A 22,650-nucleotide genomic window follows, 5' to 3' on the forward strand; every position below is an offset into this window, starting at 1 on the left:
TGTTAATGAACAGTTATTTATTTAAACACCCAGCGAATGTAACCCCAGCTGATGGATGTCCATGTCCAATGTTCACTCTCCTAATAGCTTTGTTTGTAGCTGCTAAATGCTCTGCTACATTCACCAGCTGCTCTCCGATGTGTCTGTCTGTCGGCTGTTTGGTTGCAGGCGAGAAGCACACAAACATATTTCAGGGCTGAAAACAGCTGCGCGTTGCTGCTGGAAACAGTTCTGACAGTTCTGAGACAAATCAGACGTGTAAAGGCTGCAGGACGTGAAAGAAAAACATCAAGTAAAAGACAGTAAAATGCTCCAGAGGGTTTAGGTGATGATTGTTTTGTCTTTTGACCTTTATATTTCACCTTTTTGGACTGTATGATATAAAACCTGTGGGGTTTACACATCTTCAGCCACGCTACCTGCTGCTGTTTGATGATCCAGTAGAGATTCAACATCCCATCTGCCACCACGTGCGCCACCTGGGCTTTATTCGAGCGCCTTTCCCTGCCCTTATCTCCACCTGACATGTGGCACATACCAGATGGAGCACAGTCATTCTCATTAGTCCAGTTTGGTCCCATTAAATTCCTCGCATAGCTCCCGCAAATGTGACGCAGAACTCAAACTAAAACACCATCCATTGGGCCTCTAAAGGCACATTCTCAGCATTTCATTCCTTTTGATGAGTCGATGTATGGTTTACATACCAGTTACATAGAACTGATTGCATCTAATGCTAAAACACAGTCAAAGAAATAAACAAACACTTTACTATGAGCCTGTTTTTTTCCCGATCTGAGCAGCTGGAAACGTTATAACCTCCAACTATCCATTTGCACCCGCCATAAACCTCAGTATAACAGGTATATTTATCCATTTAGGCTCTTAGACCCAAGAAAAGAGGTGATCTATCCCCGTAAAAAAAATCCTCAGGGCCTGCGAGAGAACACATCAGACCACCTTTTTTATTGCCATGTCTTGTGAGGCAGAGAGAGCCTCCTCTTTCACTCTGTACACTTTGTGACTTTCTCTGCATAAGCCTTGTGGCTTCTTGGGGATAGAGACTTTTGGCAAACGCTGCTGCGCCTGAGTAAAAATCTTTTTGCGAGACCATCCAAGGTGGACTGGACGACTGGATCCCACAGTCCGCTGGCAGCAAACCCTCCTGTCTAGACACCCAGCCAGATGTTCAGCAGCCACACAGCAGACACACACTGCCATCTAGTGCTGGGACCAGCTCTGGAAGGGAGGAAGATGGAGCTGATACCTTCAGCATCTGTTTGCTGTAAAGGGCCACCTACATGGAGATCTGTACGTCCCGGACGAGTACAACAAATGGGATCTGCCTCTCATCCTTATGTGCCTCCACAGTGAATGAGAGGCTCAAATAAATCAGCACTTCAGCCTGAAATTGCAAACAAACTTGGCAGAAAACAGAACCAGACAGGCTGGATGACAAGTTACTCTCGGAGGATGAAACGAAGCCGAGCAGCTTGGTTCGTTTGGTTAGTGAAAACCTTCAGTGACAAGAACATCATCTGGTTTAACAAATGTGAAAACTATTTTTTTTACAAATAAACCAAAGGGCAAACTTTAATTAGATGCAAATTTTAGGATGTCAAAGTGTGCCAGCTTGTCTTTTTTTCCCCAAAAAACTGTATTTCTTCTTTGTCTTGAGGAAGCAGAGCTGTTCACAGAGAAACTGAGCTGCACATAAATAAATAAAAAGAGAGAGACAGAGAGAATGCTGCTGTATGAAATGTGAAAGATAAAATCTGAATCTAAGCAACTTCAATCGAACGATCCCCCTGAGGTCGCTGATTATTTGACAAAGTACGGAAACATTCCCACACTGCAGCCGCACAGCCGATGCGTGTTAGACATCATTACTCCAGTGAAATTACATCAGCATGTCCACGGCTCGGTGTGTGCGCGCCACGGACACCCCCCTCCTGTGCTACAATGCAGATCAAAGCATCATCATCATCATCATGCGAGAGGATGATGTAAACAGAGACTTGTGCCGAGGGTCAGCTGAGATGCGCCTCTGTTGGTTATTAGATGATTCCCCAGGGAACATCGCCCCGAGACTGGCGAGCCATAGCTGAACACGTGCGGTTGGAGAGAAATTCAGCCACTGTCCTTGAATCACATGACAGGAATGCTGGAGTCGCTGCCATATTTCCCTTCCTGAGATCTCTCTGCCATCCCTTTGATTTTTATTTGGTTTGCAGTTTGTGGACGAGGACCCTAGCTGAATCCTTCACCGTGGCAGAGAGCCGCCCTGAGAACAGAGATGCTGTGTGTGAAGCGCCTCTCAAAACAGCCTTACATAATGTCAACACAATTACCCACATTAAGCTCTAGTGGCTACAAGTAAATTTTAAGGGCAACAGGCCAAATCCTTTTTTCTTTTTTTCACCCCCTGATCTGAGGAGCTTTTGAGAAGGAAGGGATGGAGAACAGGAAGAGACAAATTAGGGAGCAAAGTTGATTGGTTTCAGCAAGTTAAGTAGCGTGTCTTCTCCCTCTGCTGATAAAAGAAAGTACCAAATGAGTTTGTTTGTTTGTTTGTTGAAGGCCCCGAGGGAAGGAGCTCTGTGCTTCAACTTGTTAATGACTTCCACTGTTTCATAGTTTGAAAAGAGCTTCATGTTGACTTTAGATCCCCATAGATGTGGCTACATACAGGACTTAAAGCTGCTTGTCGGATGGTTGAATAACTTCAAAAAAAAAATTAAATACGCCTGTCAGCCACAAACATTAAAACAGGTGACTGGTTTTAATGCTGTGGCTGATTAGTGTCTATATCCATGCTCTGTTTTAATAAGAGTTCATTCTGAATCATTAGTGATTTGATTTCAAGCTCAATTTGTAGTTTTACTTGGTTTTCCACAGCTGCATGGCCATGGTCATAAAACCAGTCGCCTGTTTTAATGTCATGGCTGATTGGTGGAGCTGTTTTGTATAATTATTTAGGACAAAATCTGCACACACAAAAAAAAATCAGGAATCATATGATGACTATGGAGTTCAGCATGCAAACATAAGTATTAAAGATGCTAAACAAGTGGTTAATTAGCACTTACTGTGCACTTTTGATGCACTTATTTACCTGATCTCCTTGCACTTTGCCTTGTTGAATAGATTTAGTACTTCAAGTCCCTTATAAGTCCCTCAGGGAAAGATGAAGTAGCTACACCAACGTTTAATACAAGACAAGTACTAACTGATGACACAAACTGAGAGTCCAATGACTTCTATTTAGTTTATCACATCCTTCAGCTCACTTTGACTGCTAATTAGCTATGTGACTACTTATTTTGGTGAATTTCATTGAGGCTAATTTCTGATCTGCTGGGTTCTAGGTGTCATTAAAATTAAATATCTACTTGATATTACTACTTCAAAGTTGCTCTTAGTTTTCTTGATGACACAGGTCCACTTGTGTTTGCATGTATGGGTTTTCTGCCACCACAAGTCATGCTGCTTCTTAGCAATAAGCACATCCTGCTAAGAGAGACTTATATGACTTAGCCTCTCATGAATATGAAGGGAATTTTTCTCTCATAGAAATTCCAGCTTAAATTTTTAACACCCTGCGACTCTAACAAGCACCCTGTTTTACATCTGGAGGAAACCTTGTCATATAAATCCTTCCTCGCTAATGTAAATCTCCTAATACTCTTACAGACTTTGTGGGTGGTAGCTTTTGTCTGAGAAAACCAGATTTAGCGCTCCATGTTTATCTCCGACTCACCTTTTTTCTTTTCTTTTTTATCCTTCTTAGGGAAGATGTTTACAAAAAGGCCCGAAGGCACTGAAATGAACACAATATGTGCCTCTTGAATTCTTCAGTGAGCTGATGTATACAAAAGATAATCAGTTTTCACTCATCAGAATTTGATCAAACAGCTTCAGGAATTACCAGAAAGGAAGAATTATATTATTTTTACAATCTAGATTGATCCATATAAACAATATCAAACTGACTGTAATATCTTGAATGGGAATATTAGAATATCTATATTGTTTTGTGCTCCTGCATGATACCTTTATTTTCTGAAATACAGCAGACATGGCAGTCTGACTTGCTGAGGGTTAAACTTAAATTGCATTACTCAGATTACGACAATCAAATCCAACTCAGCTTTAACATAAAACATCTGTATGCTAATTTGTTTCAAAGCAAACCGGTGCACTCTCTAATGGCTAACATGTGGCTGCCCTGGTGCTATATGTTACAGAACCACTAGTGTGAAGTACACAAAGGCTGCACACAGTATCATGAGCACCTGCACGGCCACGGTCGGTGGCGATGCCCCGGCCCGTGCACATCTGTGATGTTTAACATGAAAAAAGAAACACAAATGTGTATAATCTCCTTAGTCTTTTTCACATTGTCGAACTTTAGAAAAGAAAAGGACATAACAAGAGCTTGGACTCTGCATTGCTTATTAATACTTTTTCTGCCTCATTGATATTTGGGTTCAGAAATCAAATAGACAACCACAAGGAAAATACCACCAAAACCCCAGATCTGTCTAGAAAAATGCTTTTTCTTTCAGTGAGAGCTGGGATTCCTGTGTGTATCCAAGGTCACATTGAATGTTAACCTCAGACCGGTCTTGTTCTGGGAGTCGGAACATTTAGAAACGTGTTGTTTTGATCCGCAGCGGTGGATTGACGGTGGTCTGAAATGTGATTTAAATTCTTCAGGCTACCACTGTACAACAAATGTACCAAAGATTTACCAAAATCCAATTATGCCTCCATGAAAAGACTGGAACATTTTGTTTGGATGCTGCTCATATACACCAACAGCCCAATGATTTCAATTTCTCCTCCTTGGGTTTATTTTGATTTGTAACTCCAGGAGTATGTTGGTATGTTTGGGTTGGTACAAGCAGCGGCATTCTGATTTTTGGACACGATAAACAGAAACAGCCATCAGGCATTTTCATATTTGTGGTTGGCTTATGAGACAGCCACAATTGTGAATTAAGGTGGTGGCAGGTATGTGCCAAAGAAAAGGAAACAGAAATATGTTTGGTTTTTTTAGTCTGGTCTTGGAGGTCTGTCAGCATGCTTTGGCGTGGTTTCTACCAGATTCACGAACACATTAACACCACCTTCTAGAGAAACTGTCTTTCAGTAGTTTTGTCTATAATTGCGGAACATGCTGTTTCCATAGCTGCTCTTCAGTTGAGCTGAGAGGTGCCATGTGATTTTCATTTTCTCACACCCTTTCAACAGCCACTTACACTGCCTGACAGGAGAGACAATATCATCCAGAGAAGATTCCTCCTCAACCAGGAACGGAAACGCCTCACCATAAGGTGATGATGGCGATCACTCATAATCGTTCTGTGTTCTTTGGCGTTCATGTTTCCTGCAGAGGGTTTTCAGTGGGCCTGAGACGTGCCAGCAAATTTTCCTCCTACGAAACATTAACAGAGCAGCACAGCCACTCACTCAGCCTGGTGAAATGAGAGACATCGTGAAAAGGATCTTGACAAGAACGATTGCAGCATCAATAGTTGTAAATGTAGAAGACAATATGAGTTGTATCTGAGGCAGTGGACTTTGGGAGAGCTTCCCAAAAGCTTCAACATCCATCCATCCATCCATCCATCCATCCATCCATCCATCCATCCATCCATCTAGTGTTGTGTTCAAGACCACCTGACCCAAGACAAGTCCAAGACCAAGGGGGGGCGTGACCAAGACCAAATCAATGCGAGACCATTTTCAAGACCATTACTGTATTCAGTACCAGTACTCATAATAATCATGTGGCTTGATATTTCTATTACTCCTCAGCTTAAAAAAAAAGATAATTTTGTATAAAATCTACATTTAATTGAAACAAAGTTTGGATTGAACAGAATAACACAGCACAGCTCCTGCTGAATCCCTTCCCACTTTTGACTCTTTTTCAGATGGTTAGAGTTAGGGATGGATACCTCTGTAGAGCAATTTTACTTAAAGTTATTGAATTAAATTACATAAACCAAAGTGAGTGAGTGACAGAGACCGACATTTGCGGTTTAAAAAGAAAAAGATGTCACTGCAGCTGGTCTTTACTGGTCTTGAGAAAAATCCTGAGACAAGACCGAGTAAGACCTTGAAAATATGGTTTCACGACCGGACTTGAGTACCACAACACTACATCCATCTATCCATCCATCCATCCATCCATCCAACTGTTATTTTTACACATTGAGATTTGTGCTGAATTACACAAACAAAGTCCAGCAGCACATCGATTAGTGAGCTTCTAGGTAATGTGGTTATGTTTGGACTGAGCTAGCTGTTTTCCACTAAACCAGTCTCAGATATAGCTGCATTTTATCCAGCTACAATTAGCTTCCATTATAACTCTTGACAAGAAATACAGCAAGGTTTAATATTACATTTAGAAATCTTCTCTTCAGTTGATTAGCGTACTCAGTAAGTGGCCAAAAATCGTTGGTTCCAAAATGGTCTTGTCTGAAATGCAGATTTGTATTTGCAAATGTCTTTCAGTAATCCACTTTGAGTGAATGTGGCTGAACAGGTGGTGCAAATATCCCTAGCTAAATATTTCCAAAACAAAACACCGCCAACAGCAGACAGAAGTAATTTTGGAGAGACGATGCTCAGACAAATTTTGTAGACTTAAATCGTGAATTTTATTTTGTCATTTAATCTTCACTTAGAGAGGCTGTTTGATTTTAATGACTATAAACAATGTCCAGACTCTCGGCTTTACTCGTGAATGATCCAATCTCATGGAAAACAATATGAGTGATCTTCACATTTAAAAGTTAAACACAGATGTGAGCAAAACAACATTATTTATTCAGTTATTTTCTGATGTCAGTGTGATATGGAATTAATGTTGTGCTGTTTATTGGGAGTTGTTCAAACACATCTGCAAAAAGATGAAAGATTTCTAATCAACAGTGTTCTGTTAAAGATATCAGGATAGACTCATGCTGAGTGTTGTCTTGGCTCTGTCTTTAGCTGTTGTGTAACTTTTGTTTACTTTCCTTCAGTACAGTGCTGCATTGTGAAGAAGGGACCAGATTATTTCACAGCGAGATGCAAAAAGAGATGGATAATCTGTATGGAAAAAGATGGTCAGCAGCAGAAAATCATCCTTGCATGTGTCAAGGCAAACAATTGTCTCCAGGTGTGTGGATGAAGGGGCTTCAGACAAAATGTTAACACAGCCCTATAAATTACATATTAGGCTATTATATATTTAAAAACAAAGATGAAAAACAGTCTACTTTGAAAAAAACTGTGTGCAAGTAGGCTACATGTTGACACACCAAAGAGTGATCTGGTTTGTCTACTGTACTATTAATTTATTTGAAGTTGACATAAAAGCTTCACTTCAACTTTCCTGCACCTTAACTTATCAAATTGATTGTTTACAATACTTTTTTGCATACCGGTAATAATAACCATTTTCCCAAGTAGATAGTTGCATTCTTATATTTTATATTTTCCATGCTGTTGACATCGAGTCTTTGCAGGTCCAAGGAATGTATCTATGTGCTTTTAAGAGAATAACCCTGCAGTGACATCAAAATTTCTGTTTATGTGGACAGTTCAGCAATTGGAAGATGAAATTATCTCCAAAAGACATAAAGTTACAGGCGAGTAGGCGACCCCCCTCCCCCCTTTAAAAAAAATCTTTTATAGGCTATTTTCAACTGTAGTCTATTTGTTTATCCTATATCCTGACCTGTCCATAGCTATTTCCTACAATCACCCGTTGTGACTGTAATCTGAAGATGCAAAATCTTTTATTTTTCTCCTTTAACTTTTTTCCTCCACTCCAACATGATTGCAGTAAAGGACAGTCCCAAAACCATGTGCTTCTTTTTACAGTCTATGGTGCTGACATGTTTTAAAACACACTGAAATACTATGCATACAAAAAAGAGCGAATGTTTATTGGATCATGGATCTATTATGAACTTATATCAGATATGGTTTCTGCTGCTTCATTACCAGACTGTGTCCACTGACTACATGACACTAGGCGGCGCCATGGCCGCAGTAGGATCTACAAAAAAAAAATCGTCGTGTCCAGCAGTCGTCGCTAAAAACACACAGCTTTTCTCTGCCAAAATCAATCCCACAATCCCCACACACACACACCGGGCGGCGGTGTATTCATTTGAATGGTGAAACTGTCTGAGACGCTGGTAGCAGCAGCAGCAGCAAACAGACAGAGAAAGAGGAGCAGAGCAGCGTCTGAGTTTAACCACTTTGTCACGTTTTGGATTTACATTCCCGCGGAGCCCTGAATACACGTGACAAAATGAACCGGTTGGTATCAAACTTTAAGTGTCCTGATGATAGTAACAGTATCTGAACCGCCACCTGTGAAGCCATATGTTGCCAGACTTTGGCGGCTAACTTAGCTTAGCTAGCGGCTAACTTAGCTAGCATATGCTGCGTTCGAGACGACTCGGAACTCGGAATCTGCAGCTTTGAAAACTTTGCATTCAAAGTGCTTCACGGCTAGGCATTATTAAAACGTTACAAGGGGCACAAAACAACTGAAAAAGAAGCAATTTTAAGTAATGAAACCGATCATTTAAAATCAAAGAGAAAAAACAACATGAATCCACTGTGTTCCACAACATCAGTAGGTAAAACTGTAACCGTAAGTAAATATTGTATACTTCATCACATTTTAATGTATTTTGGCACTTAAAAATACAAATTACATGCAGATTTACGTCTCCGACTTTCCCGAACGGGAGCTCCGACAAAGCGGCATTTGATTGCACCTTGTCAAGTAGGAGGTCTGAAAAATCCGAGTTTCCGAGGTGTCACGAACGCAGCATTAGCCTCCACTAGCGGCCCAGCTGGTTTACTCTCCGTGTATCAAGGCTAACTGTTGAAGCTAACTTGTATGAATACGAGCCAAGAGACGTAACGAAATGCGGCGTTGTGCGCCTTCAAAACCTCGAGCGTCTCATTTACACAACAGGCATTAGCCCAGTTTTAACCCGCATTCATCAGTGACATTCGTTGACTCTTGTTGTTGTAGCAGGGCTTAGTTAACTTAACCCTGATGCTTTAATACCGCAGCAGCAGCAGCAGCGGCCGCCAACGCCTTCGCTACTTAAAAAAAATGTACCGTTTTTATGTTTTGTTTTGTTTGTCTTATTTAAATGTTTGCTTTTTTAGTCTTTGCTAACCATCAGACTTGCTGCGTTTTTAAGATCGCATGCTGCACATAGCAGGATAGCGTGTAAGTTCTTGTTAGGCCACACACACCAAAAAAATGGACTATGACTTGTTGAAACTCTTGAAACCGAAATACTGCACCAACCATTGTCCCGCAATTGTTTGTCCAACAGCGTCCCTTATTATGGTAGCTACTGGGGATGTGTGGCAGCGGGAAGTCTTTAAGGTCAACTGGAATAATAAAACCAATGGCTTTCTGTGACCCTGACAGCATCTCTCTGCTGAAAAGAAGAACATGAAGCAGGTAAGGAAGGACATGTGTGAATAATTGTGTGTAGATGTCTCTTTTTAAATCATGGTCACTGTGAAGTTCAGTACATTACAGTGGTGGTGTTGTTGTAGTACTGGTAGTAGTAGAGATTGCAGTAGTGGCCTCATCCCCTATCCTTTTGTTTTAGGTGGATATTATAAATAAGGAAGATTTAGATAAAGAAAGGTGAGTTTCTGATCCATATCTTGGGATTCATCTAATTATGATCACTCAGTCACTATCTATCTGTGTCCCACAGATCATCATACCTCTCAGTCACTGGACCATAAAGGCACTTTTCCATAACCATTTTCACCTTGTTTGTGGCTTAGCTCTTTGTTGTATTTTTTATTTTATTTACATTGTCCTCCAAAATTAGACGGCAATGCATGTGGTCTATCTTGATTTTTTTCTCCCCCCTATTCAGCAGATTTCAAGTGCATTACGGAGTGCGCAGTCCCGGCTCAGCGAAGCGGTTGTCGTCTTGCAACAAGAGGAAGGGTGGTCCATTGGTGGAGGTGGGCTTGAAGCTGCACCGAAGAGCATCAGATGTAGGCCGTGGCTGTGACCCCGGCATGGCCAACAAAGAAAATGAGCTGACGTGCTCCGATGATGTGCGGGGCATTCACTACAATGACAACTGCGGGCTCCCTGTGAACTTTGCAGAGGCCTCCAAGATGGCAGGGGCCAGCTCTAAGTACAGCGACTTTACTGAGGTGAGATTCAGAGTTTAGAAAACATGCACCCTAATGTTTCTTTTCTTTTAAATGTTGTAGGGAAAACCCTGTTTTAATGCATCATTTGTCTTTTGTGCAGCTGTCAAAGGACCATGAAGCTATGACACACGTCCTTTTTGGAAGGAACCTACGACTAAAAGTAGCCCTAACACTATGGCGGAGAAACGCCAGTGAACTAGTGGCCTACTTATTAAGGTAAAAAACTGTGTCAGGTAACGTAGCACAGTTGACGCCTATGCTTCATGAACTTGCTTAATATTCAATCGTGTGTTTGTTTTCCCAGAATCCAAGACATGGGCGTGCTGCTTGACTGCTTACCTGTCTTAACAAACAAGTGAGTCTCATCCAGGTGTTTGGCATGTTTTCCCTTTTTTAAACGTGTTTTTCAACACAAGCATGCAGCAGCATAACCCAGATTGTTGCATGACGTGACTGTCTTGTAAATTTAGGCCGTGTAAAACATAGTTGACCTAAACAATGGGCTAAAAAGGATCAAACTTAGTTAACTCAAATCCTGTTTCCTTTGTTTGTTCCTGTCAAACCGTAGCTTACAGATGAAGACGCATGTAAACAAGTTAAATGCGAAACTAAGTTGTCGTTGATTTAAAAGAACAGAACCAGCTATAATCACACATGTATGAAGTTATACATCACAGGCTGGATAATTGTTCCTGTTGCTGCTGTTTTCCATTGACTGTCAGAGGCTGAATTGAGTTATTCAGACAGTTTGAACACATTTTGTTGTTTTCCTTTGTCTCTCATCAGTCTTCAAACTGAAGCACCATGTTTGTCACTTGGCTGCTGTGTTGACCTCCTGCCCCAAGTGAAAGTGATTCTTGCCAGTAAATACGAAGAGTAAGTGTCGCAGAGGAATGTCATGCATGTTTAATCATCTCCGTCTTCTCGTTGACATGAAATCTTGGAAGCTCTGAGATCAAAGAGACTGGATTTTTACTGTTTTAGCCTTGAAGACGATGCACAACTCATCTAAGCTTTTCAGCCTTTCTGATGAATAACTGATGAATTGAACTGAGATCTTCTGATGTCTTGACACGTCTTTAAGTCTCAACCAGTAAAACCAGATGCCTGAGAGTCAGCGCTTCTAAAATATTACGGGATAATGCTTAGGGATAATGCTTAACGCAGTAATTTAACCAGCTGATCTGCTCTTTACAGACACATCACGGTGGGTTTACACTGGGTTCAATCTGTCATCAAGAAGTGGTGGCCAGAACTATCAAAGAACGAGAAAAGACTGCGGGACAGTTGTTCAGAGGACAGGTAGGCACCGTAACCAAATAGTCCCTCAATGACGCAAGTACCAAGACTTAAAGGGGAGTTACAGCTAATTTCAAGCCTTGACTTTGATTGTAAAGAAACCTTTGTCGGTGACTTATCTGGAAATGCTGCTTATGGCATAATTTGAAAGTGAACAGGAGAATCCTAAAACCACCAAAATGAAACTCATTTAGATCAAAGGCAGTTGGTTAAAGTTGGTCAAAGTCATGAAAGGGTTGAGTTGAAAATACACAGAACTGTCCTTGTTTCTTAGGAAAGAGAAACGCCAATGTCCTCAAGATGGGACACTGTCGATTTGTCTGAAGCCACTTAAGTGGAAAAGCTGTTTTTTTGGTTATTTGTGTTTATTTTACCCGATAAACCATGTCACTAAATACTGCATTATGGCAAACATATATGGGTATTTTAGTCTATTTCTTCCCATTTCTGAAGCAATAATAATGTCTGGATGGAGTCGTGCTTAACCGACTTGCAGTAATGTGACTAAAGCTAATTGTGAACTCTCCTCTGTGTCTTTTCAAATAGGCAAATTCATAATGCATCGGTTTACCAAATTTCTTATAATAGCAGTCACAATTTATTTATGCTTGTCCATCTAGTAATTCAGTCCATGTGCAGCAGCTTGGTAACGAGGGATGTGGTTTTCCTCAGTCACTGTCGGCATTGTTCTCCTCTTTGAATACTGGAGAAGCGATTTACATGTCTCACATGTGACCCGACATCTTTTGGTGACTGTTATTTGTACAGCAGAAGATGTTCATTAACTCCATCATTTGTCAGTTTTTTAATTGTATTGGTATAATTTTGCTTATACTTTATTTTTTTTGCAATTCGAAATATGTAATGTGTAAAAAAACATTCCACCTGCTGTGATAGTAATGTCTGTATGTTGACTGCAGGAATATTGAAGTCATGAAGCAGCGGCTGAAGGACTTGTGGAAGGAAGGAGCCCGGCTGTGTTTGGTTCCAGGATCTACAGGAGAACTGGCAAAGGTGAGACGGACAAATATAGAAATCATCAGGGGTTCAGTTGTGATGCTGTAGCTGTAAATTATTAATTTTTTAAAAACCATATTCAGCAGATCTTAAAATATTAAAATTTCAGTGCCAAGCTTGGTCTCAGATGCTTATTTGAAGGTCTTGTGCTTCTTCCTGTAGACAACAGTAGTGGTGACTCGGCACTAACTTGGAACAGGTTTTAAAATGAACATCAAGGCACAGATATCCATGACAGAAAGTTTTTTTTAACCAGACTGTTGTGCAGGTGCTCCTGCTGTTTATTTTACGTCCTCTGTTGGTTTAGGGTGGACCCCACCAACCACTCCCATCCTAGAAAAAACCCTGAGCCACCATAAGTAAAGTCTGTGTTGTGGTTCATTTGTTTCCATATTCACATCCTGGTTCATGCTGAAATACATCAAACCATATAAAGAATATCATGATCTCAGAGCCATTATTTTTGCCAGTATTATGCAGGAAGTCAAACATACATGGTTTATAGTCGAGGTTCTTGTGTTGAGCCCGACAGACTAATCTTGAAAAATGTGTTTTAAGATCCCTGTGATTTATTCATTGTTGATAATATGTGAGAACAAAGATTAAATGAATGCATGCAGGATGTCACAGTGACCGTGACAGCAACTAATGTGTTATCTCCGCTTCATGTTGCAGGCCATCGAGTCTTATCTATCACAGCTGCCCTAACAGTTGTCAATGTAGCACTCTGAGGATGTGACCACTACTGCCGGATCATGGCTCGTGTTCTGGACTGATAATGCTGCCAGAGAAATGGACTGGTTCATTCTGCCACTTAAAACCTCTTACTGGGACTGAACTTGGTAATTCAGACACTCCCTCAGTGAGAGCTAGAGACTCTTGAGGGAGGGCTCCGAGAGCCTTCCTGCAAACAAAATAAAAAGTAACAGCAAATGACTGCTTCACATTGAAGTGGACCGTCTTTGTGAGGGGCGCATGTTTAGTGCACCTCCATGAAGACTTGGTGTAACGTCGCTCTATGAAGTGCCAAGCTCTTTGTCTCTCACTACATCACTCTTTGCCATGGAATGCAAATGCACTTGTGGATGTAATGAATGCGCCGCTGTTTTGATGTTTTGCGCCTGGATTCTCTGGAAGGAGGAACTTGAATCTGCGACAGTCTTAAGTTATTAGAGCTTGTTTTCAGTTTTGCCTCTTCATATGACATTTGACTGTATGATGTAAAGTGTAAAAACAAGTGATTCTTTTAATCTTCTTTTAAATAAATTTGATAAATCAACTTGGCTTTTGTGTTGTGAATACACATAATGTAAAAATAAATGTGTTAGTGATGCCACTGGTTTTGCAAGTAAAATCCAGTCATGGCAGGCTCAAATTATTATTATTTTTTTTAGATTGGGACAGTTCTTTAAACAACAAATGTATTAAAGGAAACGTGAACCTCTTTGAATGACCTAGTTTTTTTGCATTAACTGCTCATGAAATGTGACTTGATCCCCATCCAAGTCACAAGTATAGACAAAACTCGCTGTGCTTATGTTAATATTGCACAAACATCTACAATCTTTTGTGGCTTTTGTTAGCACGCCTATTAAACATTACCCAGTGCTGGTGGAGAAAATACAGTGAAATCTTGGATTTAACAACTGGTTGAACCTGCTCTGGCAGCAGTCGCCTCTTAACAAGCCCCTCCAGTGGCTGCTGGTCAGCGCTGTGCAAAAGTTGAGGATGAGCTCTGGACCATTATTCTGACTGAACAGCTCCAACCCAGCTGTTATTCTGAGGATGTCTGGTGTGAACGACTCTGAGATCACTCCACTGGATTAAGGCCTGAGCTCTGGCTGGGCCACTCCTAAGGGTGGATTTTCTTTTTGTCTGAAGTCATTCTGCAGTATATTCAGTTTGATTTGGGTCATTGTCCAACAACATCACTCATCTTCCTTTGAGATTCAGCTGGTGGCGAGCCACCCTGATATTTTCCTGTAATATACAGTTACAGTTAGAGTTAGAAAGGACAAGACAAAGATAAATAATAACGGCAGTTTGTAAATCATACATATAACGACGATGAAAGCTGAAGGTTAATATTTAATACATTCATAAAATAGAAATTTCTAAAGGTAGCTCCATAAATACAACATGGCAAAATGTTTCACATCACAAAAGTATAGTAGCCTATCGTGACTTGAGTTTCAGGAAGTAGCCTATTGGTATTGTGAGGTCCTAATCCTTGTACTCTTGAAGAGTCATTTTAGAGTTAATCAGAGTTATTTTGTGATTAAAATCTTAATTTTAACAATTAAAATTCGTGATGGTTGCCTATATTTAAAAAAAAAAAAAAAGTGTAAAATTTAAGTAGCTATGTACAGCTGACATCAACCATAGATCAACATAAGTCGAGTGTCATTGTCGTTTGTACAATAAAGTTTTTTTTGAGGGGGGGTAGTGTGACGTCATTTTCCGCAGAGACAGCTGATGCTCCGCTGTTTCCTGCGCTGCTGCTGCTGCTTCTCCAAACTCCTGCTCCTGAATACATGTCGACGCACATAATATAGTTAAACGTACCGATATTTTTTTATTAACACAGTTTAAAAAAGGTAGCTAGCATGTCGCCGCTGCTGTGGGTGTTGGTGCAGGCCGCGGTCGTCGCGCTGTCGTGGGGCTTCACCGACATGGAGCCGGGGCCTGGCGCCGGCGGAGCGGTAGCGACTCAGCCCAACGGGGATCGCTTCAAAATCGAGGGACGAGCGATAGTTCCCGGGGTGAAGACACAAGACTGGGTCTCCTCGGCCAGAGTCTTGGTGGAAGGGGAGGAATTTGTCGGTTTTTTGAGGTAAGAAAAAAATAAATAAAACCCCACTAACGGTTAAACCAGCTAACCTGTTAGCCATGCTAGGTAGCATTAGCTTTAGCGTTAGCATACCCGGCTGTGTTGAATTTGTGCCTCCGCCGCTGTTGTTGTTGTTGGCAGATGGCAGGTCCAGCCTGTCCAAACTAATTTAAAGCTTAATTAATAACCCTGGATGGAAGTCATGCCAACTGGGACAGCAACATGGCTGTGTCCTTAACCTCTAAAAGGCAGCCGTAACGTTACGTATTCGTATCTCGGTAGTGGTATTAGTTGTAACCAAAACAAACCTCGGCCACAAGAGACGTTTCTGTTGTTGCTGCTGTTTTACAACCTCTGATTTGGAGATGAGGAGGTGGCACAGTCACACTTACCAGAGTAATATACTGTCACTGGTACTGTCACTTCAAATTAATGTTAACTTTATCATAGAGATTGATTGGATAGGATAATCAAAGGCCAAGAAAGAGGAACCAAAGAACAGGATGTCAGCAGCTGTCACTTTATTAGATCTGTAGGCCTACACCTACCTGAAAGTAAGAGGGTCTAATATTAGAGGTTTATACCGACTCTCTCTTTTATAAATCTTGTAATGTTTATACTTTGCTGAAACTGTGTTATAGAGGTGATAATGCAACTGTATGATCACTGTGGGGGGTGTAGTGCATTTTGTTGGTGAACTAGCTACAGTAGGCCTATATGTGGGCCTAATAACTTGACAATTGAGCGTATTATCAAATGACAGTTGAGTTAATCAAATTATAAATAACAAGGTATTATTACTACACACTGTTAATTGTATATGGTAACCAAGGTATTTTATTGTGATAATATGATTTAATTATAACTGTAGACCACTGGCATGCTTGATATTATGTACATTTAAACTGGGACATACTGTAGTAAAACCTGATGACGTAATGAAGGCTGTTTTCCCAGCTCCCTATAGCCTAAATATCTTTACAGACTCAGTAGTACATCTTGCAACAAATAAACTCATCCACATATTTTAAATTGGTGCAATTCCTTTTTAAAAGCATTATAGTCTAGTAATATTTAAGGGTCTTAAACAAAGTGCACACAATGTCCCTTTGGCAAGTATTTGGTAGTATCTTCTGAGTAAAATAGGGCCATGATGCCATGATGCCAATCCAGATAAGACTGATCTTCTTTCATTCATTCATAAGGAAGTGCTTTAGCAATTTACCCATATGAAATCAATATATGCACCTTTCTTGATCACTGACAGGTCTTTCAGAGTAAAACAGTTAAATAATGATGGTACTTTCTCTTCTTACAGGACTGATGGAAGTTTTGCAGTGAATGATGTCCCTTCAGGATCTTACGTTGTGGAAGTCGTCACCCCCACCTTTAGATTTGAACCAGTGCGTGTTGATATCACATCCAAAGGCAAAATGAGGTGAGAGATTCCTGTTGAGACAAGCCCAACAGGCACATACAAATGTTTCTTCTTCAGTGGACTGAAAAAAAAACAACTACTCTGTTCCACTCAGGTAATCATCGTGTGTTGTTTCACAGGGCACGTCTTGTGAACCACATTAAGACTTCAGAAGTAATTCGCCAGCCATATCCTCTCCAAGTCAGAGCGAGCGGCGCTCACACCTACTTCATGAAGAGAGAAACCTGGGGCTGGACAGACTTCCTTATGAACCCAATGGTAAAATAAACACTGATGTACATGCTGGATGCATGATGTGTTGTGTTGATATACCTCAGCAGCAGAAGGGGGATGTGTGTGTCTTAAGAAAAGTGCAACAGTTCAGATGAGTCAAGGTTAAAGATCGCGGGAGTCCAGAGTCTTTGGACCAGGAAATGCATGGATTTTCAAAAGCAGTAATAATGATAATTCCTGGTGTTTACAAATGATTAACCTAATGGCAGGGGCTGAAGTTCTCGGGCGTGGTCCTTTTTCAGCACAGGCCGTTTTATAGTCCTGCCATCAGCGCGGGAAGTGGGGTGCTGCCGGGGTTTCAGAGCGTACACCTCCTCTGCCAGTGTGGCTGAAATGGTGCTGAAACGGCCAAGACGGTCTCACAGGCGGTTTGGGGTTTTTATTTTGTAAATAACTTTGTTTACATGAAAACTACAGGTCTCTCAGTCCGTGACTTTTCCTAAATATATGTGTTTGATGGTTTCTGAAGCTTACAACTTGAAACAAACCTGATTTCTGAGCATTTATACCTCTGACGGCCAACAGCGGTCCTATAGACCCATGGGCGTAACCATGCATTCTTTGGGGGGGGACATGTCCCCCAGCTGTCACTGTGTCAGTCTCTTGTTATTTCCGATTTATTTTCCATTTAATTTCATTGTTTTATTCGTTTGTAAAGGAAAACTATAGTGTGTGGCCACCCCCTCCCAGTTGTGTGTTGCGGCTTCGTTTGAAGCACTGCTCCGAGCCTCCACCGACGGGCTGCAGGGAGCTCTGATGTTAACAGAGCGAGAGTAGAAGTCCACCTTTAGCTGAAAAGCAGGGCCAGCAGGCGACAGACAGTAAACAACTAGGTCTCTAAATATTAGTGTCATTGTCAAAATGATCACGGTAATTTTTGAATGTGAAATATATATAGTGTTACATTTGGCCCAGTTTGAAAGCTAAGATACAGATCATATGAAACCAGGAGAGAGGAGGCTTCTGTTGGTACCAACCATGTCGTGATAGCTTGTCAGAAAACGGGCTAAATAATGCTCCATTAAGTTTGGCTAGATTCTGGCCATGACTCCTGTCATCCGTGTGTGTGTGTGTGTGTGTGTGTGTGTGTGTGTGTGTGTGTGTGTGTGTGTGTGTGTCTCTCTCTCTCTCTCTATCTCTCTCTTGTGTGCCGTGTTATCAACTGGTACAGGCTTGGATGTGTTAAAGTAAATAACATTAGCAGTAAAAGAAGAATATTAAATGGACCAAATTAAAATACTAATGATATCTGGTCACACTGCAGGCAGCACAGACAGGGAGAGAAATGCTGTAGGGAGAGGCCAGATAGAGACATGTCCTGAAGATGCATAAGATCAGGTAAGACACAGGAATATAGTCTAAAAACAGCTTGATTGCAATATTTTTTAACCTAGTCCTACATGTCAGTAGTAAATAAAAACTACTACTAAACTACTAATAAAAGCAGAATATTCAAATCAGTATTATTCTCCGGGTCAGTCACAGTTCTTCTGGTACAATAACGGTGTCTGGTCACACTGCAGGCAGCAGAGAGAGACAGGGAGACTTGTCTCCTCAGGACGTGAGTGAGCAGGTGTGCTCCATGCAGACGTTTCTCAAACTTTATTTTGTAGGCTAAGGACAGACTAGATCATGATTGTGTTGGATATAAAGTGCCATATAGTCACCCTTATTGATTATTGATTTAACATAGCCTAACCAAATAAATCTCTCGGCTGCTGTCCAGTCTAAAGGGTCTCTGTGGGTGTGTAAGCTACGTCATTGCCAGGTAGAGGTACAGGTGCTGTTCTTCTCTATTTAGCCTGGTGTTTGGCTGCACTTGTACAAAAAGCGTTCAAGATGTTAAGATTTAACTTCCATCTGAGCACCGAGGTGCGTTTGTGTTTTATAGAAAGAAAGAAAAAGATCGGTATTGATATCGATATTGGCACTAGTCACAGATATGTTGTAGAGCTATTTTTTCTAATGCTAATCTTATCAGTCAACAGTTAATAATCGGTTAATGAGCATAGGGGAAAAAAAGTCAAAATGTGCGTGCATGAAGTTATTCATTTGTAAACACCTGAGATGTTTCTGACTATTCAAGCATATTTGGTTTTTAAAATTTTGCTGATCAAACGATGCTACTCCTACTATAGTTAATTTGTTTTTTTACACACTTGTAAAGAAAAGTGGGTCTAAATTATTATTCTTACCAAAAGGAAATCCAGAAAATCAGACTGTCTGTGAGAATAGTTTCCCTCATTTCACACCATTTAGACACTTGTGTTAAAAATGAATCAGCTGCTTTTGAATCTCACGTTTTAAATGTCATGTATTTGTTTGTTCTTCTAGGTTATGATGATGGTTCTGCCCCTGCTGATCATTGTCCTGCTGCCCAAAGTAGTCAACACCAACGACCCAGAGATGAGAAAGGTAAAGAGTCCTTTCAGTGTTGAATCATTTTGGATGCTCTGGGATCTGTTAAATGAAGATTTGTGACACTAGGCAGCACAAGTTGTTTTCAATTTCACCAATCAAAGGAAATCTCTCCTGATCGTATCTTTCAAACAAAGTGTGAACAAATTACGACTTTGAGAGGCGTCTGTGTAATGAGTGCGTTTCGCTGCTGTCTCTACAGGAAATGGAGCAGTCCATGAACATGCTTAACCCCAACCCCGAGCTTCCAGACGTCTCCGAGCTCATGACCAAGCTCTTCTCTGGCGGCTCCAAGGGCTCCAGCAAGGCAAGCAGCAGCAGCAAGGGCACCCGGCCGGCTGCCAAGAGGAGGTAGTACTGTACGGTGATGCACTGTACTGGCCACGTCTCCTCAGCCTGCCTAAAGAAGCACGAGTTACGCCAGATTTTTAAGTGTCATTTTTTCCCCCCTTCTGGGTCTATTGTACAGTTTTCTTTATTAATAGATGTTTTGAGCACATCTTGATTTCTATTAAGCTATTGGAAACTGAGCAAAAAAAAATATGATGTTGTTTTTTTTTTTTTTCATACTGCACTGATAGAAATTTCTTAATCTCTGTAAAAGCTGAAATTCTTCATTTGCTCTATACTTTCTAAAAGTGGCTCTATTACTCATCATCAATCTTTTCTGTGCTAATCCTCTGGTGTGCATTTTTTTCCACTGCTGCTAATTCCACTACCTGAAAGAGAACATATATACATAACTCAGAGATTTTCTCGTTTTTTTTTTTTTTTTTGGATTTCAGTAATACGACTGTGAATGAAGATAAATTGAATTTTAAAACTGATAAATTCTTATTTAAAAGCCTAGATGATTAAATTTCAATGGTTATATAACGACTTTGTTTTTATTTCAGGCCAACTTTATCATGTTTAGAAAGTGAGCACATGGCCTTTTCATTCTCACCGTATGGCCAGGATTCACATCATGTACATACGTGCCTAAGGTGTATAAATTATAATGATAATTACTGGATGGTCAAAGACTGATAGAGCTGTGTGGTTGCTTTCAAGGTTTTCTAGAGTGTATCTGGCTCTATTTGAATAAAGCGACAGTAAAGTCCATATTAAAGTAACGATAAAATGTGTCTGTGATAAATGTCATCAGTAAATGAGAAGTCGGTGTCAACAGGAATTGATAAATCTCATAACTCAAACTCCACTTACTAACTTTTTTTCAGCATTTCAGTCAGATCACATCTTCTTCCTCAGCTAAGGGATGCTTGCTCAGTTGTCATGGAGATGGATTTGACTTGAGCTCAGCAGCTTTAATGATTTTTTACTAAAGAGTCAAAACCCATAAAACCACAAGGGACGTCCTGAAAGCACTAAATGGACAAAATCAGACAAATCGAACCTACAGATGAAGATGTGTAACGTTAGTGATCTAATAACCAGGATTTAGTGAAGCTTTTAAGTTAGCCAATGGACTTTGAATTGTTATTGTTGTGTCATGTTATTTCCACGGTGGACAGTCATAGTCGTGACCCCCAGAGGGTCTCTAGATGAATCCTCCCGAGTTACAAGATGACAGTTAGAAAATGTCGCTTTTTGATTAGATTTTTGGCTACAACAAAGTGAATCCAAAAATGTGTGTATTGGTGCTGAAATATTAATGTTAACTGAAGACAGAAGTCAGACACCAAGGTGATAGCCCAGTAGATTTAATTTAAGTGAATGTAACTGAGGTCATGACCTGTGATGAGGAGTCACAAATAGACATTATAGACTTGACTTTAGGGGTCATGCTGGGAATCAAAGGCCGTTGATATTCTATGGTTTCCTTTTGGGTCGACATCTCATGAAAGGACCTTATCTCAATACTTTTAACTTCCACGGCCCGTCTTTGGCTCTCGTCTCAAACATTTTAACATCCCAGAGTTTACCATCTAACAAGGCTTTTGTTTTTACGCCAAGTTCAGACCATATGACTTCAAAAATGTCAGATCATGACTCCTTCATATATTCACCATGCTAGATATGTGGCCAACCAGCTGCAAAAATCGTGTTTTTGTATTTGATTTACTGATCAACTGCCTGATTTCAGGCTTTTGTCAGTGACTTCCAGTAGTCTGCGTTGTGTTATTACACAGAGTGTTTAAATCGCATGATCAAGGTTTGTCATATATTCAATCTTTGTGTTACTTATGGTGAAAATAAATGACCATGAGGAACCCTTGGAGTTCTCCAGAGAGATCCACTGCTCTAGATAACTGTTGTTCAAAACAACAGAGGTCAATGCCACAGAGGAAAAAAGCTAACCCTAACTCTAAGTGTTGTAATCCTTTTATAGAATTTGTTGTCAAAAAGAGAAATTCATGATAACACCATCCGTATCCTTTAATAAATAGTAAATTCTTATCACTTTTTATTATCAGACAGACTGGTATGATGCAAAAAGCCGGACCAACATGGAGTCATAGGACCAGAGAGACCTCCGATGTCCTGTGGGAAGTCGAGCGCTATTCTGCACTTAGCAACACTCATACTCTCGACTACATGTTACCCATGGCACTTTATTTTTAATAAGTCTGAAACTGTTGGAGCAAGTATGTTATTGACAAAAAAAAAAAAAAAAAAGTTCAAATCAGACCAGATTCAACATGTTCGATGCTGAAAATATTTCGTGTTTGACGTTAAGTGTAATATCTGCCTCTGGTCATAGTCAGTACACACAGACTCACTTTCACAACACTGCACACATGGACAATGAGCACGGATCCATTCACAAAGCACTTTTGCCTCTGAGCAGAACAAAAGGCACAGGGTTCAGGAGAGTTACGTTTGACATCACATCATAATAAACAACATAAAGGTGCAATAATTTACAACAGCATCACTCATCCATCAGAGAGACATGGTGGTTTTTAGGCTTTAAATACCATTTGTCCAAGTTGGGTTTTTTTTCTCTTCTGCGTCTTCTTCTTTACAGTAATATGAATATTGACAATAATAGAGGTGTGATCACATGTCATATTATTACCACTGTGAAACTAATGCACAGAAATGTACAGATTAGCCCTTGATCAAATATCAATAGCAAGAGCCAAGTAAAGAAAAGAAAACAAGAAGAAACATTCACTAAACACTGATAATATATTACTAAGCAATT

General features: G+C 40.4%; 2 protein-coding genes across 4 annotated transcripts; both read left to right on the top strand.

The window, feature by feature from the left end:
* The first annotated feature begins 8,206 nt into the window (after positions 1-8,206).
* katnbl1 (katanin p80 subunit B-like 1) lies at positions 8,207-13,854 on the top strand. Of its 3 annotated transcripts, none has more exons than XM_084000359.1 (10): positions 8,207-8,328; positions 9,372-9,502; positions 9,657-9,694; positions 9,936-10,224; positions 10,325-10,440; positions 10,529-10,579; positions 11,011-11,100; positions 11,422-11,526; positions 12,444-12,537; positions 13,216-13,854. In XM_084000359.1, exons 2-10 carry the CDS (start codon positions 9,494-9,496, stop codon positions 13,246-13,248), a joined length of 825 nt encoding a protein of 274 aa, XP_083856485.1. In that variant the 5' UTR covers positions 8,207-8,328; positions 9,372-9,493; the 3' UTR covers positions 13,249-13,854. The 3 variants fall into 3 exon arrangements, with proteins under 3 accessions (XP_083856485.1, XP_083856486.1, XP_083856487.1); XM_084000360.1 differs by having other exon boundaries at positions 9,939-10,224; XM_084000361.1 differs by having other exon boundaries at positions 8,216-8,328; positions 9,470-9,502; positions 9,939-10,224.
* A 1,144-nt stretch (positions 13,855-14,998) lies between these two features.
* emc7b (ER membrane protein complex subunit 7b) lies at positions 14,999-20,626 on the top strand. Its single transcript, XM_084000353.1, has 5 exons — positions 14,999-15,373; positions 16,689-16,808; positions 16,928-17,066; positions 19,416-19,496; positions 19,702-20,626. The coding sequence occupies exons 1-5, from the start codon at positions 15,147-15,149 to the stop codon at positions 19,852-19,854; spliced, it is 720 nt and encodes a 239-aa protein (XP_083856479.1). The 5' UTR covers positions 14,999-15,146; the 3' UTR covers positions 19,855-20,626.
* The last annotated feature ends 2,024 nt before the right edge of the window (positions 20,627-22,650 follow it).

The sequence above is a fragment of the Trachurus trachurus genome (genome assembly GCF_905171665.1).
Source record: "Trachurus trachurus genome assembly, chromosome: 24".
Taxonomy (NCBI): domain Eukaryota; kingdom Metazoa; phylum Chordata; class Actinopteri; order Carangiformes; family Carangidae; genus Trachurus; species Trachurus trachurus.

Excerpts from the sequence above, each read along its gene's own strand:
- katnbl1 (XM_084000359.1), top strand. Across the intron at positions 10,225-10,324 it reads AGTACAGCGACTTTACTGAG|CTGTCAAAGGACCATGAAGC; the intron begins GTGAGATTCAGA and ends TCTTTTGTGCAG. Across the intron at positions 10,580-11,010 it reads TTACCTGTCTTAACAAACAA|TCTTCAAACTGAAGCACCAT; the intron begins GTGAGTCTCATC and ends GTCTCTCATCAG.
- emc7b (XM_084000353.1), top strand. The coding sequence starts at position 15,147 with ATGTCGCCGCTGCTGTGGGTGTTGGTGCAGGCCGCGGTCGTCGCGCTG. Across the intron at positions 15,374-16,688 it reads GAATTTGTCGGTTTTTTGAG|GACTGATGGAAGTTTTGCAG; the intron begins GTAAGAAAAAAA and ends CTCTTCTTACAG. Across the intron at positions 16,809-16,927 it reads ACATCCAAAGGCAAAATGAG|GGCACGTCTTGTGAACCACA; the intron begins GTGAGAGATTCC and ends GTTGTTTCACAG.